General features: G+C 51.6%; 7 protein-coding genes across 7 annotated transcripts; 3 read left to right on the top strand and 4 right to left on the bottom strand.

Annotated features, from left to right (window-relative positions):
* Nucleotides 1-607: 607 nt before the first annotated feature.
* On the top strand, nucleotides 608-1,977 carry GT037_007667 (glycoside hydrolase family 5 protein; the record flags this gene model as incomplete). The annotated part of the gene is made up of 2 exons (XM_038932714.1): nucleotides 608-1,144; nucleotides 1,198-1,977. 2 exons carry the CDS (start codon nucleotides 608-610, stop codon nucleotides 1,975-1,977), a joined length of 1,317 nt encoding a protein of 438 aa, XP_038784215.1.
* Nucleotides 1,978-3,111: 1,134 nt separating this feature from the next.
* On the bottom strand, nucleotides 3,112-5,711 carry GT037_007666 (uncharacterized protein; the record flags this gene model as incomplete). Its single annotated transcript, XM_038932713.1, has 4 exons — nucleotides 3,112-3,308; nucleotides 3,369-4,711; nucleotides 4,762-5,076; nucleotides 5,122-5,711. The coding sequence occupies 4 exons, from the start codon at nucleotides 5,709-5,711 to the stop codon at nucleotides 3,112-3,114; spliced, it is 2,445 nt and encodes an 814-aa protein (XP_038784214.1).
* Nucleotides 5,712-6,507: 796 nt separating this feature from the next.
* GT037_007665 (protein yop1) lies at nucleotides 6,508-7,337 on the top strand (the record flags this gene model as incomplete). The annotated part of the gene is made up of 5 exons (XM_038932712.1): nucleotides 6,508-6,558; nucleotides 6,687-6,902; nucleotides 6,995-7,058; nucleotides 7,107-7,164; nucleotides 7,211-7,337. 5 exons carry the CDS (start codon nucleotides 6,508-6,510, stop codon nucleotides 7,335-7,337), a joined length of 516 nt encoding a protein of 171 aa, XP_038784213.1.
* Nucleotides 7,338-8,756: 1,419 nt separating this feature from the next.
* Nucleotides 8,757-9,649, bottom strand: GT037_007664 (bar-domain-containing protein; the record flags this gene model as incomplete). The annotated part of the gene is made up of 2 exons (XM_038932711.1): nucleotides 8,757-9,432; nucleotides 9,519-9,649. 2 exons carry the CDS (start codon nucleotides 9,647-9,649, stop codon nucleotides 8,757-8,759), a joined length of 807 nt encoding a protein of 268 aa, XP_038784212.1.
* A 263-nt stretch (nucleotides 9,650-9,912) lies between these two features.
* GT037_007663 (tryptophanyl-trna synthetase) lies at nucleotides 9,913-11,134 on the top strand (the record flags this gene model as incomplete). Its single annotated transcript, XM_038932710.1, has 2 exons — nucleotides 9,913-10,368; nucleotides 10,424-11,134. The coding sequence occupies 2 exons, from the start codon at nucleotides 9,913-9,915 to the stop codon at nucleotides 11,132-11,134; spliced, it is 1,167 nt and encodes a 388-aa protein (XP_038784211.1).
* An 827-nt stretch (nucleotides 11,135-11,961) lies between these two features.
* On the bottom strand, nucleotides 11,962-12,822 carry GT037_007662 (ubiquitin conjugating enzyme; the record flags this gene model as incomplete). Its single annotated transcript, XM_038932709.1, has 3 exons — nucleotides 11,962-12,467; nucleotides 12,544-12,670; nucleotides 12,748-12,822. 3 exons carry the CDS (start codon nucleotides 12,820-12,822, stop codon nucleotides 11,962-11,964), a joined length of 708 nt encoding a protein of 235 aa, XP_038784210.1.
* A 1,114-nt stretch (nucleotides 12,823-13,936) lies between these two features.
* Nucleotides 13,937-15,901, bottom strand: GT037_007661 (magnesium transporter alr1; the record flags this gene model as incomplete). The annotated part of the gene is made up of 1 exon (XM_038932708.1): nucleotides 13,937-15,901. One exon carries the CDS (start codon nucleotides 15,899-15,901, stop codon nucleotides 13,937-13,939), a length of 1,965 nt encoding a protein of 654 aa, XP_038784209.1.
* Between the last annotated feature and the right edge of the window lie 593 nt (nucleotides 15,902-16,494).

Genomic DNA, 16,494 nt, shown 5'->3' with positions numbered 1-16,494 from the left:
CGAACCTCACGAAGCTGTGGTGGTGTCAGGCGACAAGACAAATCGCCAGTGAACGAGCCGTGTCGCTCCACCTCGCACTGTCTTCGTGGTCGCCTGATCCTGCTAGCAGTGTACTATACATCAACTTCATGACTACTACAGCTGATCTTCGTGAAGGAGAACGAACGATGTCACTCCATTGCCTGCTTTCATACGACGTTATGTGCTCTACCCTGGTCTACTTCAGCGGCTTACAGGATATCCAGAAGATCCTCGGGCGATATGGTCCATTCTGGGGGCTAACAACCCCATCATGATTCGCAAACTCGAACACCGGACCGGTGAAGTATCTTAGATGCATGGCCGGCCTTGCGCCTCTTTCGTCAGTCAGGAGCCCCTTTGGCAATTTGCCCCATGTGGACTCACGATGTGGTGTCTTCGTGCCGCTTAGCACGATCAATCGAAGATCCGTGAAAAAGTTATATAGTCCTCCAGTTGCACAGTGTAACATTCAATCAATTGGACATTCATTCCAGCAGTTCAAGTCCGAGCACCGTTTCCTGTTTCAGGTGGGAAAAAGCAACTTCTCTTCTATACTTAGATACCCCATATTCAACCCCGCCTCATCATGAAGAGTTCAACTCTTCTAACCTGTCTGTTTGCAGCCGGTGTCCAGGCCTGGATGCCTGCGGACCGCGAACTTCCAGCCTTCAACCGCACCAGCAACTATTTGAGCAAACGTGCCCATTCACTTCCGAGTTGGAAGATTCGTGGAGTCAACCTTGGCGGTTGGCTACTGTCAGAGCCATGGATGATGAGCCAAGAGTGGTCAGACATGGGCTGTGGTGACTCCTGCTCCGAATTTGACTGTGTCAATAAGCTTGGCCAGTCTCAAGCAAACACTGCTTTCAACGGTCATTACTCTCGCTGGATTACTCCAAGCATGATACAAGATATCCATAATGCTGGTCTGAACACCATTCGTATTCCAATCGGATACTGGAGTCTTCACAGCCTCGTAGGCAGCGGCGAGCACTTCCCTGAGATGGATCTGAAGTACCTTGATGCCGTTATCCAGAAAGCTGCGGATCTGGGTATGTTCGTGGTCATTGACCTACACGGTGCACCTGGTTCGCAAAAGGTGGGCGATGCGTTCACTGGACAGGTAAGTCTTCGGGTATTAGATCTATCTTGAGTCAATGCTTATGTCTATTGCAGTGTCTTCCTGAAGCATACCTTCCAGGCTTCTTCTCCCAAGCCAATTACGACCGCGCTACAAAGTGGCTCGACTGGATGACCAAACGCATTCATAACACTCCTTCATATAGAGCCACTGTTGGTATCATCGAGGTCGTCAACGAGCCGCAGACCTCACGTGACAAAGGTGGTATGCCACAGGCTGAGAAAGATACCTTGACACAAAAATACTACCCACAAGCTCTTGCTGCCGTGCGCAACGCTGAGAATTCCTTGGGTATCTCTGATGACCAACGCCTTCACGTCCAATTTATGGATTCACAATGGGGTGCCGGCAATCCCAAGTCCAACCTCCCATCAGACTCCAAGATAATCTTTGATGATCACAACTACGTCGGTGGAGCGGTGACCTCCAACAATCCTAGCGCCACCCAAGGTGACTACATGTACTACACGTGCTACACGGACAACCGCCAGACCGATGGCGATAACCCCAAGATCGTGCAAGAATGGAGTCTTACCGTTGCCAACGAGTACACCACCGAATTTGATTGGAAGAACGATAACAACATTCCGTTCTACAAGCAGTGGTTCATCGCTCAACAGAGACTCTATGAGAAGACCAACGGCTGGATCTTCTGGACATGGAGGACACAACTCAATGATCCACGATGGGATTACAGTTACCTGGTCTACAAGCAATGGGTTCCGACCTCCGCGGCAGGACTGGACGCTAGTGCAAACCAAGACGTCTGCAAGACATACTTTGGCAAAAAAAGGAGGTCATGGGGAAGAAATTAGGAGTTTGATAATGCCTCCTCGTGCTTGCGGTTCCGCGTATGAAGGGAGGTCAGTCTGAGTTTTTTTCATTTTCTAGCGCTTAGTCGACCACGACACGATTAGCAGCATTCTTCTTGTTACGATACTTTACCTTGAAGTCGTAGTTCATATTACAGCATCGTCGAATGATGTTGCTTCATTACATTTCTAAATGACCATATTGCAAGCGCGATTATAGTGATATTCTCCTTACTCCAAGATGTCGTCACAACGCCAAGTATGTAGGCATCTCATGCCAAGGTAATTGCGATTCCTAAAACCCAATGAACGAGCGGTGAGACTGCACCGTGTGATCCTTCGTCGTGCGACAGCCGGTCGCGATCGACAAAGAGTGCATGTCGAAGTTCTAACTCTTTCTCGCAGATCGAAGAGGTCAGGCGACTGAGGAGGGTTGTGCTAGCGGCAACGGCAGAGTGCCGACGTTGACCGTTTAGAGAGGTTGAATGTTTATGTCAGCTAGTGTAACGGAGGGGGCTACAAATCATAAGTGAAACGTTAGCATTAAAGTTGTAAACAAATGGAAGTAGTCAAGATCGAGGATCAGTTACAGGGGTGTCAATTGAAAGCACTTACTTGTGGGAGCGAATGTATATACCTTACAGCACCATGCCTGCCTTGCAGAAGAGTTCCTAGTAATCGCACTGAAGCCCCGGACAAAAGTCGTCAATAGTATCTCTGGTCATTAGTTTGGTGGGATACGTTTGTGTGGCCCGCCTTGTGAACCCGAAAACGACTAAGCTTTTGCCCTCTTTTAATTGGTCACGGAAGCATGTCGTTGCGATTATCTTGAGGTAAATATTCAATTCAACTCTGCGGGGAGGAATCGCAGAGTGCTGCATTTAACACCAACCCAGGCCTTGCAGGCGGTATATCACCCAATAACGCCAGTATTGCAAACCCAGAAATGCGGAAGCAAGAACCCCAACCTAATCCAATCAACACCGATCCATGATTGCGTCCGCGACCCTAAAGTACAAGGAATTAAGAGATATTAACAGGCCGTGACAAGCACGGTTAGTCGTTAGTCGTGACTTCAGAGACGTCATGAACGCATAGGTAAGTAATCAAGATGTCCGAAAAGCAAGAACGGTCAGGCTAGCTGACACTTTGTGAGAGTGCTGAAGATAGATGTGACGCAAACTTGGCGTCAATGCCGTCTTCCTGTACACCAAGGCCAAGACCTATGCCACTATCGTCGTGGTTCGGCTCTTGTTGTGAAGGATTCATGTCGTACTCGTACTGAAAGCTCATGTTGTATTGTGATGATGGTTGAGCAAATCGTCCAGCATTGACTGATGGTCTTGCGTTAGTCAACTACCATGTGAGGCCATGTTGTGAGCGGAAAAACTCACCTTCCTGATTTGACCCGGCATCCTGGATGGTGACATGGCTAGCATTGGAGATGAAAGACTGATCTGGGCCGAAGTCGGCTTCCAAGCTGCTATACCGGCTTTCGTTGTTGCTACCGCTGCCACCGTTGGTCATGGTGGCATTGAGAGAATCACCAATTACAGGCGAGTAGTTGGAGGAGCTCCAGTCTGGCGGTGCATGACCGAGGAAACCACCTATCGATGCTAACCATTGTGCCATTTCGTCCACGAAGACCTTGGTTAGCCACCAACCTTGGAAACTGATGCCATTCTCGACAGTGATCTCCCTTATGGCAGCTGAACCAAGTGCACTTATGCAGTGCATTATTGTACGAGCGTGCGCACCAGGGAAGCGGGACGGTAAACGTGTTAGAAAAGCGGCGATGCGATCGATGACTGATTCTGATGGATCGGCGGGTGGGTCAGGGTACGCTGCACGATGCATCGAACCGGAAGGCAGCTGGATCTCCTGTGGGAGGGGACCCAGCATCGATCGGATCTCAGTGGTTAGGATGTTGTAAACTTCTTCGTGTGCACAAGACGCAGGTAATTCATTCGCAATGATGCGTTTGATGTTAACGTGTTGGAGCCAGTCGGCAAACATCTGAGTGCGGTGGCTCTCAGCGGTGAGCATGACGGCTGCCGCGTGCGCAGCGGAATTGACGCGGAGCATCTGTCGGAGAAGGTGGGCGAACAATGTAGCAGGTTCAAGTTTTGCCTCGAGTACATGTACTGGGAGGGACGCAAATTTGGCAGTAATGTGTGCGTGCAACGTCTTCGCAACGTTGTCGAGGAATTTCAGAACTGGCGGCGGCGCCACTTGGAGAGTCAGCTGAGAGACATTGCGGATCATCTTCTGGTACATCATCCAGTCGCACTCCTTGATCCACGGTGCCAGTTCGGGCGAAGCAAAGAGCTTCTGCACCGGTACAGTCAATGTCCCATGGAAAGTACCAAAGAGGCGGAAGAATTGCTTCTCCTTGCAGTAGCGCACTGAGTCCACCAACGAGACAACATGCGATCGGTACATAGCAACAAGGTTGTCGGCAGAATCGGGATCGGTGCGTGCTGGTAAGTATGGTTTGATATCCGGCAATTCCACCACGAATGCATCAGGGGCTTCGAGGATGTCTGCTGTTGGAAACTTGAGCTCGTGCTCGTACGAAATTTTGGTACGTGTATGCGAAGGGTGGAACTGAGATGAGTAGATGTCGGTGAATAGAACGCCGCGCGATGAGGCCGGAGTGTAGTAGCTACTCTGTGACTCCACACGTGCTTCTCGTGGAGGAAACTGTGCGCTGTCTGCAGGTAGTCGTGGGATGGCACTAGAGGTTGTTAGCATATACACGGACATGGTACGTTGAATGGGACGTACTCCATATTGAGTCTCGGTGTCCCTGAAGCCTGACGCTTCAAGGCATGGTGCGCAGCAGGACCGTTGCTGCCCCGACGTGCTTCTTCACTGTTATCGTTGTCGTTGATGAGCTCAAGATCGACGTAGTGGTACTTGGACTCTCCGCGAACACCGAGCCGCCTAGTCTGAATACCAGGGAAAATAACGCGAACGAGCTTGCCAAAAGACGCCGGATTCAGGGGGATAACGCGATCAGTACCGCAGCGCTCTGCGTACTTGGAGTAGACGCGGTTGCGTGGGACCGATGTCTTCGCGACACGACAGACGGACTGTAACCTGGGAAGCGTTAGCACATTTCCAAGATGGACGCGTAATACCTACCATAACATGGCGAATAGCTGTTTGGACTTTTCTGCCTTGGATGTTCGATCATTTTGGATAACCTCAGCTGCAACCTCCTTCAGGTTACGGCCTTCATTCTGGTTCAACAGCTGGCGCAATTCCTTGTCATTGGTAGCTGCGCCTGACGTTGACGGCCTCTTCTTCTTGTCTTCGGTATCCATCGGTGGCGCCATGAAGCTGTGTTGCTGTGAATGCTGTGAATGTTGGGAGAGGGAATTCTGGTAGGCGTGGTGGTCTGGCTGTGCGGGCTGGGCGCTCGATTGGGGGTGGCTCGCGGTCGGGTCGGCTGGGTAGCCAAGGTACTGCTGGACACTCTCCAAACTCATGTTGATAAGCTGGTCCTGCGCGCTGACTTGTTGTGCAGCCTGAAGCAGAGCAGGCTGTAGTGCTTCACTGGTTGTGAATGGAGCATGGTACTGTGGTTGTTGGGGAAACTGGCTGGGCCGCGGCTGTTGTGGTTGCTGGAATTGCTCGAATGAATGTACGCTCGTCGTCGACGCGCGAGAAAGAGGGCGATTACTTCTAGTAGACATTGATGTATTTGATCGTGATCGGCGGATGTCGGTCATGATGCGGATGCCGGCTGGCAGATTTTCCGTCTGTTTACACCAAAACAATGCGATAGCAACGGCGCGGAGATGGCGACAACACAGGCGAGAGAGTGTACAGAACAAGCGACGAAAGCTCTAGGGATACTAAGGTGTAAGGAGTATGTTGGCGAAGCTGCTCGCGCGTAGGTCGAATCTCAGCTTGTTTTCCGGGTTGGCGGGTTTGTTTGTTTGGGCCAGGGACTAGCTCAACACGTTGTCCTGTCAGCTAAGATGTCACCAACGTGGTAGGATGCTCCGGGGAAGAATATCCGGCTCCAAAAGATGTCGTCGGCGTCGTCGGTCGCCCTCGAGCGGGTTTGTTATGGGATAAGATTTGGATGTTTACGCTTTCGTCTGAACTCGGTCGCACCTGCAGCAACGGAGACTGGCCGGCGCGCTTGGACCATGACAGTCACATGACTATCGTCATAACGCCCGTGCAATCGCACTACTTTCTAATTGCCAATGTAAGAGAAAAAGAGATGAGTGAATGCAATATCGTCGCCAGCTGGGATCTGGCCTCGTCGCAACACAAGACGATGCTCGCGATTCTGTCGCATCGGCATGCAACTGCAGCGCTCTGGCTGGCTCGTGAAAGGCGGTGACGTATTTAGCGATGACGAGCCCACTTCCTCCATCCCACAATCTCCAGGCTCCACGTTCCTGCTCCTCCCAACCTACTGAACACATTGCAGCCCCTCTGCTTCTTCCACCATAATCCATTGCATCTCAACCCTTTGCATCCACCACACTCGACCCCCAAACAGCCCTCAACATGTCTGTCCAGGATAGAGCCCAGGCCCAGCTGTCGCAGCTCGACAAGGAGGTAAGCGCTCTCGCTTCCGCACATGGCACAATTGTCAAAATACGACTTGAAGAGGTGTTTTTGATGAGAAGTCGCAATCGCAATAGTATTTGTACAAAACCACGTATACTGACCATGTTGTGTTCCAGCTGTCCAAGTACCCCGCACTCAACAACTTTGAGAAGCAAACGTCGGTCCCCAAGGTCTACATGGTCCTCGGTCTTGCCGGCCTTTACTTCTTCCTCATCTTCTTCAACATTGCTGGAGAATTCCTCGTCAACATTGCCGGATTCATCATTCCCGGTTACTACTCGCTCGAGGCTCTATTCAGCGCAAGCAAGGTTGATGACACTCAGTGGTTGACAGTATGTAAACCCCACTTTCTTATCGCTGGCAAGACATTTGGCCATACTGTGACCATTACAAGCTCCACAACAAGGCTAACTTGGCGTTACAGTACTGGGTGACCTTTGCGTTCCTGACCGTTTTCGAGAGCGCCGTAAGCGCCGTTTACTGGTTCCGTAAGTCCACCAGGATTAGTGTACACGATTTACGTCTGACCTTGCCAGCCTTCTACTACACCTTCAAGTTTGTCCTGATCCTCTGGATGGCCCTCCCCCAGACTTCGTAAGTGTCTCTCGTGGCGCTTATGATGTAAGCTAACAATCTGCAGTGGTGCTCAGATGGTCTTCCGCTCTTTCCTCCAGCCCGTCTTCTCTCGCTACTTCTCCGCATCAGGCTCCACCGCCGCCGACCTTCGCGCCAAGGCCGACTCAGCTGGCAAGCCTCATGCCTCGTAGAGCAGTTGCGAGCTTAAAACCTCTTTGACAGCCGCACGACGACATCATAATGACAAAATGGAAGTTCGGAATACGCCCTCTGCTGTGCGGGAGACGGAAAGACCGGGCTTTTCAAAGCGTGCGGCTGTTGCGGCTTGGAAACGCTGCATGGACGAAGGCTTACGAGTAACGGATCATGTTCATGACAGTGTCGATGTACGAAAGAAGAGGCAGGTATCCTTACATTTCATGATTACTTGCCCATAAGGAAGCGGATTGGGTAGTATACTGCGCTCCTTGGCAGTGGGTTTCTGCGAATCGCTTGCAAGCAATATCATATATCCGTGTCTGGCTTGTCCTCTGACAAGCATCAATCACATATTCATCCCCTTACATCGTTGAACACATAGGCGTACACAATATGCGAACTGAAACATGAATACTAACTTGTCTAGCTAGACATTGACTGCGTTGGATGATGGGAAGCATATCCCACGACGTGAATGCGGAGATGAGAACAACGTTGCAAAAGGCTCAAATTTTATAATTCTTGTTACATCTGGACTTGGTATGTGAACGAATAATTAGTTGTTTCTGTAGACTATCTCGAAAACATGTATGTTTGTAACATCTTGCTGCTTCCATACAAACATCAGCAAATCACAATGACAATATGTGCAATAGTCTCAAGAACTTTATGCTCTCTTTTCTTTGTTTCGTGTTACTCCGTCCCTGATCTTCAATTGCTCAGGCTAGGTCGTCCATTCCGACCGGCCTTCCGAACTTTTTCACTCCATACATATGTATCTATTCATCCAATGACTAATAATGTTCGATACTTACACTAAACCCAAAAGCAGATCTTTCAAACGTACCGATGGCTTGCTGTTGCAGTAAATCTAGTACATCTTCGTACTCAGGCACAGTCTCCAAAGACATAAAGCACGCTTGAACAGTTCTAGCACAGCGGAAGCCACGTAGCAGTATTACAAAGACCATGGAACCCTCTTCACGAAGCTCAGTCCGATGCCGCTCTAATCTATTAACCGTGCCTGCAAACATCATTACAGCAGGATGCAAGCCACTTATGCTTGCTTGTTGAGAAATCAGGCCTACATTCTGATCAAGCCCTAATTTTGAGATGAAGCCTGAGGTGATCTAGCGAACGTCAACGTCGTGGCATGGTTATTCAATCAGCGAAGACGGATTGAGCTGCTGACTACCGATACGCGGAATGAGTGCAGATTGCAGTGACAAGCCAGGGCCCCTTGCATGTGCTACGTCAACCACGAGGCGTTGATTAATGAGAGCAGTGAAATCATGGTTCAATTCCTTTGCTTGTCCTTACACAACCAAATCAATGCCGCAAAAACGATGATTCTGACGCCGCAGAGAATTACCACACACGATACACGAAAACATGTCGTCTCTGCCAATCTCTTATACGGTACCCGCAATGCTCAAGTCCCGGATCTCTTGTAGCACCTCTTCCACCCGTGCGTCCAGCTCACCCTGTGCATACTGATCTCTTGTGTTTGCATCCAGATATTGCTGTACCTGCGCCATTCTTGAGTATGCTTCCGCGCAGAACCTCAATTGAATCTTGACCAGCGCCTCGAAACTTGGGTCTAAGTAGGGTACTCGCAGATCGATAAGTTGGGGAAGTTCGGTGGTGAGGGTGTCGTTGAGCTGGTCGTATGCGGCCTTGGCCAATTGTTCGTCCTTTTCAGCGCGCGGTAGCTTGGTGACATCCTTGTCAGGCTTGTCGGTGAGCTTTCGGACTTGTGCACGCATGCGGTCGTAATCCATTTGCTTGTGTTCGCGCTTTGTGATGCAGGCGTTGATGTCGGGGAAGTAGGAGCAGAATCGCTGAATGGGGTCTAGGACGGTGGTTCGGTAAGGTCCGTCGAGGGCTTTGATTGTCTCGGCGTCTAGATCGGTCACGGCTTGCTTGTAAGAGCGCGACACGCCGTCTTTTGTTCCTGCATCTCCGTAGAAGGCGTCGATGGTTTCGGCGATGCGCATTTGTGAGGCAGTCATGGCGCGCAGGGAGTCCAAGTAGCCCTTTGCTTCCTTCTGAAGCTTGTTCGCAGCGGTCTCCATGGTGCGGTAGCGGCTGGCATGTCGTTAGTGTTGTTCATGTTCATGTGGGTTGTATTCTCCCTAGCAGGGGGAAGACGGGTTCCGGGTGAAGAGGCGTACCGCTGCTCAGTTTCGAAGTCGCGGTCATTTGTGCGCTCGACTTGGCCAGTCTTCATAAGAACCTGCGTCGTCGCGCGGTTGACGCCTTTCTTGAACCCTGCGTCTTGTAAGCCGGCGGCTTCCTGGATCATCGTCGAGGGGCTTCTTACCGGTCCAGGACATGATTGCGGTGTGGTCGCTCTGGTGTGGGGGAGCAACAATGTATAGCGGGGTGTGCACGAAGCAGGGTCGTGAGTGGGAAGTCGTCGTGTTGTGGGGAGAGTTGCTGGTTGGGCGCGGTCGAGTCGTCGTTGGCGGGCGGCAGTGCCACAATGACGACGCTACAAGACCCCGGCCGCGCTTTCTGGTGGCTGAGCAACAACGATTCCGATTCTGACCCAACCGGCCAACTTCAATGTTTTCACTTCGACCGCTGCAGCGTGCAGCGCCCTCGCCTTTCCGTATATGCTCGACTTGTCTGCGCACGTACTCGGTCACTTCACCACGGCGACATGATGCTAGTGACAGACAGAACAAGGTGATATTCTCCGGAATCCAGCCCACGGGAGTACCACATCTAGGAAACTATCTCGGCGCACTGCGACAGTGGGTGAGGCTTCAAGATGAAGCATCTCCGGACACCACACTTCTGTTCTCCATAGTCGATCTGCACGCCGTCACGATAAAACAGGACCCCAGTAAATTGGCAACATGGCGAAAAGAGATGCTGGCTAGCCTGCTAGCAGTGGGACTCGATCCTAAGAGATGCATCATATTTGCGCAAAGCAGCGTGAAGCAGCATGCCGAACTCATGTGGATTCTGAGCTGTGGTGCAAGCATGGGCTACCTGGGACGCATGACCCAGTGGAAGGTATGCGATAGCAGAAAACAGGCTTGGAGAGGCGTTACATTAATACTGTCTTTAGAGCAAACTCTCTCTCCCAGCTAGTGCCTCCCCACTCGACCCCTCAAACAACAAAGACGCCCTGAAACTTGGTCTTTTCTCTTATCCCGTCCTCCAAGCCGCTGACATCCTCCTCTACAACACCACCCATGTCCCAGTCGGCGAAGACCAAGCCCAGCACCTAGAGTTCACGCGGGAGCTAGCTATCGGATTCAATCACGTTTACTCAGAGTCACAACCTCTGTTGACCGTTCCACAAACACTTCTCAGTCCTGCCAGACGAGTCATGAGCTTGACTGAACCAACAAAAAAGATGAGCAAGAGCGATCCGAAGCCAAAGAGTCGCATCATGATAACAGACTCAAAAGAGCAAATACACGCAGTGCTGAAGACAGCATTGACAGACTCAATTGAAGGAGTCAGCTATGATCGTGAAAGCAGACCTGGTGTGTCAAATCTCGTAGATCTTATGTATCATCTTGATGACTCTGTTGCTGCATCACCCGAAGACCTGGCAAATGACTTGAAGGATCTGAGTATGCGGGCGCTGAAAGAAAAGGTCGCTGATACCGTTGACATGGGCATCAGCGATATAAGGCAACGATATCATGGATTGATGAGCGGAGATCAGAAGGAACTAGTGCAGTATGCGGAAGAAGGTGCGCGAAAAGCAGAGGAAATTGCCGAAAGCACCATGCAGAGGGTGAGAAAAGCTATGGGCATGGCATGGTAGCACACTCATGAACGTAGTTACGCCATGTCCTCGTGGCACGCTAATAAGGTATACCATCTGTCGGTCCATTTGGACCTAGACACCATCCCTGTCTTACATTCACATCAAGTACCAGGCGTGACATCTAGAGTTTCGGTAAATCTTGAGTTCTGATGCCGGCCAAATCGCCAGAGCTAGCCAACTGGTTGAAGGAGAACCCAGTAGCCGCGCCCCTAGACCCTGTACTTTTGAAGAGATGTTGGAACGTAAGGAATATGGTCGGAGGAGTTGGTTCATAGAGGATTGTTACATGGCGCATGTATATCATGAGTCTTGACACGTCGTCCTTGTTGGCCTAGAATTGTAATCCATGCATTTCAAAGTCTACGTCCATTCACATGCAGCCCCTGCGCCGCAAGTCGCAAACCTAAAGTAGTCATGCCTCGTGTAATAGAAAAATGACCTGAGAACTCCCTTCCTATGCAATGCAAATGCCATTGTAATAGTGACAAAGGCGTGGGCAGAAAAGCCCGTCGCAAGTATAAAACCATCAATCCAATACCAGAACCGAACGCCGCGCTTACAATGAAGATATGGAAGAAAACCGAGGAATCGAAAGATGGGGAAGGTGGTGTGAGGCTAATGCGGATGAACTAATGCGCATACGTCCACCATGTCGTGTAACTGGGGTGTGGGTTCGGGCCAGAGGATGCCGATGCAGACACGATAGTGCCATAGTCAGGACCCGAATGCTCGGATAAGAGTGCCCCACCCCTTAGTGACCCCTTCATGCGGGCCAGAGACGCGCACATGACGAGGGGTTCGGATTTGCAGTTCATGGGCAACATCTAGCGCTTCATGGGGGTGTCTGCGTCCTCTTCTTCCGCGTCGTCGTCATCAGCCTCGAAGTCGGAGTCCATTTCTTGGTCCTCGTCTAGGTCGCTCTCGCTGCCGCCAAAGTCCAAGCTCTCGGCGTCGCTGTCTTCCCAGCTCATGTCGAATTGGCCCTCGTCCTTCTCTTGCTTCCATGCTGTTTCTTGGGTTGGCATGACAAAGTCCTTGGGAATATCCGCCTTTGAGAGCTCGAGATCCTTCTTCACCATCTCCTTGTACTCCGCAGGCTTGTTACGCAACATGACCCCAGCATCGACGTTGGCGGGAGAGGAAACCTCAGCATCATCCAGTAGGGAGAGGATAGATATCAGGACCGTCTCGACGCGCTGTACGGGTGACCAACGCTCGGCAGCAGTCTCGCCGGACATCTCGTCATCGCCGGGAGCGTGGAGGATGGAGATACATAGCCGTCCATCGGGGTAGATGTTTGGGTGGTAGAGCGGGCGGATGAATTTGAAATCTGATCAGCCGTTAGTTTCTTCCCTGCGCTTCGCGACTCTTTCCATCCTTGGAATGTCGTATTGGTAATGACGTACCTGGCGGGCTATGCGGGTAGTTGCGCGGGAAAGACATCTTAGCCTTGAAGTAGCCGCCATAGTACATGGACTCTTCATTCATGACGATGAGGGCGACACTCCACTCGAAGACATTCTCGTTGATGAGCTGTGACGTGGTTAGCTCGGTGCTCCTGCATCGCCACTCTGACTCCGACTCTCGACGAAATGTCACCGGGACTTTACCTCGATGTTAGTCCACTTCTCCTTGCTCAGCTGCTTGAACTCATTCATGAGTATCCGCTGCGCCATTTCCGCCATTTCGCTTTGTCGGTCCGGGGTTCTCGCTGAAGTGTGTGGTGTTGGTGGTGTTGCAGCAACAGTACAGTATCGGCAGAGGCGATCGGTTGAGTTGATTTTTACGAGTAAAAGAGAGAATATGGTGTGCAGGGAGCGTCTTGGCGAAATGTGGGAGGAGGGAGAGAGAGGCGAGAGGGAGAGAGTTTGTACTTAAGGGAGTCGGTCGGCTGAGGCGCTGCATGATCGAATGCTCTCGCCGAAGCAAGGATCACTTAGTCCGCCCCTCGGAAAGAGCCTAAGTCACCGCTTCCGAACTTGCGGACAACGAGTGGAACCTTGGCCGTGGTACTCACTCATTGTCTGCAGCGATTCACCGTCACCATGTCCCTTTGTTCGTCGGCACAGTTGCTGTTGAAGCACCAAAGGTTGGCGCGCGTTCTGTCTTTGGCAACCTCGCCATCGTTGCTTCCGACCTCGGAACGAATAGGAACAGTACGGAACGTCACCGGCGATGCGTTCCAAGGTCGCGTTGCTCGCGTGATAGCGAAGAGTTATGGCTTATCTATCATCACCCGCATCGTCACCCATGGACATATCCTGGAGTGTCATGTGAGTGTGCCCATGCAACCCTTTGCCTTAATATAGGCTACTGATGTTGCACTATTTCACAAACATAAACGTGCACACAGTCGACCTGAAACAGCAATGTGCAGTAGTCTTTTGCTAGGTCTATCGGTAGAAACCAATCGCTTCGACCAACATCTACGTGGCTCACCATGCCGGTGCGCGAGTGTCGTCATTCCAGGCTTGCTTGTTTCTTACACGACTCTAGGTCTGCATACTCTCATGTTTTTGACATTGTTTTTGACATTGTTTTTGCATCTAATAGTAATCGTGACTAATGGCAAACAACCAGGCATGTAGTGGTCTTGCGTTTGACAACAATACTTTTCTATTCTAGAGTGCACATCTAAAAACCGACGTGATCGTGTATGACATGACCCAGGATTACGACAGCCCCCCAGTACACCAGCGCTGGCGTTAATACGTGTGCTGAACGAAAAACGATAATACTAAACATAAGAAAGACAAACAATGAAAGTATAGTCAGGACGATATAACAAAAAAATTCCAATCAGATGTAACGCATCTTCTTCGCAACTCCCAAGCAGACCGAAACAAAGAGGCAGATGACACCGATAATGCCAAAGAACCACGCAAGGCTGCCGTCCTGACCCGGAACCTTGACGTTCATACCAAAGAGACCGCAGATTAAGTTGAGCGGGACAAGGATTGTGGCAATGACCGTAACCTTCTGAAGTGTAGCGTTACTGTCATTTCCTTGGATGACTTGGTCAACAGAGATTTGCGCGAGGTAGTTGGAGTGCGCGCGGCTGAGCATCTTCTCGAAGTGAGCCAAGTTGGACATCATAGTGACGACGTGGTCCTGGATATCGCTGAGGTACATGCCCACGTCACCCCGAGGAGCAACGCTGTACGACTCGTTGCAACGTTTGGCGAAGCCCTTGATGACATCTGCCTTGCCACCCAAGAGACGCAGGAGCTGCATGACACGCTTGCGGCAGTCGCCAATCGATCGAAGAATGGCGCGTGAGTCTTCAATACGTGCAGTGAAGACTTGGTCCTCAATTGCATCAGCTTCGTCTTCGATGCCTCGAATGACAGGTGCAAAGCTGTCGACAATGTCGTCAATAAGGGCGTAGCAGATCCAGTCGGCATTCAAATTGATGTAGTCGCGAAGACGGCTGATACGCTTGCGCACGTTGAGCGTGTGCGGGCTCTCGCAGAAGGTGAATGTCAGGATACCCTCCTTGAAGACGACAGCGTAGAAGTTGACGGGCTCCAGATATTCCTCCGACTCCTTGTCTGCTTGGAAGAAAGAGCGGAACGAGACAAAGTAGTATTGGTGAAACAGCTCAACCTTCTCACGCGGCTCTTGAATGCAGATATCCTCGCGAGTGAGAGGATGCACTCCGAAAGCCTTGGAAATGGCGAAGACTTCCTCTTCTGTGGGGTTGACCATGTCGAGCCACCAGACGCCGCCGTCTAATGGTGTGTCAAACAGATCACGGAAGCGTTCGCCAGGCATAAGTAGTCCGCCTAGTTCGGCAGCATGAATCGTGTCGTCCAATTCGGACGAGAAGAACGTCCAGCGGTTGGTCTTTACTTCCGGAGTTTGCTTCTCTGCGAAAACGTGGGAGAGACCTTCTTCGGCAAGCTTCTCTTGAACCGCAGGGTCTGCGTTCTTCAGACTCAAGACATCACTGTCGGTCTTGGGTGTTCCTGACTGGCGTGACTTGGGGCGAAGGTCGGAGAAGACCTTGGGCTTTGCAGAAAGATTGGACGCTGCGCTCGCTTTGTGACGGAGAGGCTGGCCAATAGGTGTCTTGTCGTGAGCCTCTGCAACAAACTCCTCCAGCTCTTCGTAGTCGAATCTGGTAGTCTTGCCAGTGTCCTCAGATACAGGGAAGCAGACATCTTCTTGTGCTGAACTGTGCGCAGACGCGACTTCGATGTCGTTTGGCAGATCAGGGCGCTCGTCGCTAAGGGTTGGTCGGCGCGCGGTGCCACGAGAAAGCGTCCTGTTCAATCCAAGCTCAAGCTCAGAACCTGCGTGGCTCTGGAGAGTGTTGGCACGGTCGCGGCGCCGAGGACCAGCGAATGCGTCGACAGAGTTGGGAGGAGAGACGGACCGCGAAGTCGTCGAAGAAGCCCTGCTCCTAGTCAGGCGCTCGATTGCCGGATCGCGCGGACGCCTGAATGTCTCTCGACGGGCTTGAGGGCTGTGTGCTAGAGAGCCGCGGCGAATGTAGGCGTCGGGAGCCAAGTGTTGGTCGTCATCGACTACGGCGCTTTCGAAATCGCGTCGAGTAATGTCTGCCTCAAGGGCTTCGTTGACTTGAAGAAGTATGTTGGGTCGATCTTGGCCCTGGACGCTTGCGAAAGTTGGTCGGCGCGAGCGAGGAGGAGACGAAGCATCGGCTCGTGGAAGAGATGCAGGCTGGTGGCGGTGGTCGTCGAGGTCAGACACCGGGGTGCTGAACCTCGTCTGGGTCTCGGATCTCGGAGTGTCAGTCATATTGGCGACTCAGGCGGCGATGAGCTTGACTCCGAATCAGATGTCGTGTGCTTTGGTTAAGCCAGATTGGTGATGTATTGGGCGACTTCTTGCAGCGCAAGAACCACAGAAGCGGGCGAGTCGCTTGTGAGCGCTCACCTCTAAGGCGCGCTCAACTTGACGATGGCTTCGCGTAGGGTCGTCCCCTACACTAAGCCGATGGAAGACAGAGTCCGGTAGCCAAACTTCCACACCCTCTGTGGGAATAGGAAGAGTTGTAAAGACGGTGATGCAGTAGCGAATGTGTAGTGTTTGTCGTTAGACCCAGTTATGGTGGCTTGTGATCGCCTCCGTATACCCAGGCTTTTGTGCCGAGCAAGGGGCGGATGAAGGAAAGCTTGTCGAGGTAGAGTCCCGCCAACTTGGTGGTTTGTATGGATATGGACGCCGTAGCGTCAGAAGGTGCGGTGTAAGGGGATGATTGCAAAAACAAAGACCCCTTGAGCGATCAGTCGCGGTGGTGGATGGCGGTCCACGGAGATAAGTGCCGGACAGATGGAGGGTGCGCGATTGCGACTGCTGATGGTCTGTATCGTGAGGCGGTTGAGAGTCGA

This window comes from Alternaria burnsii (genome assembly GCF_013036055.1).
Source record: "Alternaria burnsii strain CBS107.38 chromosome Unknown 693, whole genome shotgun sequence".
Lineage (NCBI taxonomy): Eukaryota > Fungi > Ascomycota > Dothideomycetes > Pleosporales > Pleosporaceae > Alternaria > Alternaria burnsii.
The sequence above is the reverse complement of the archived record's forward strand: the minus strand, read 5'-3'. Positions and strand labels throughout refer to the sequence as shown.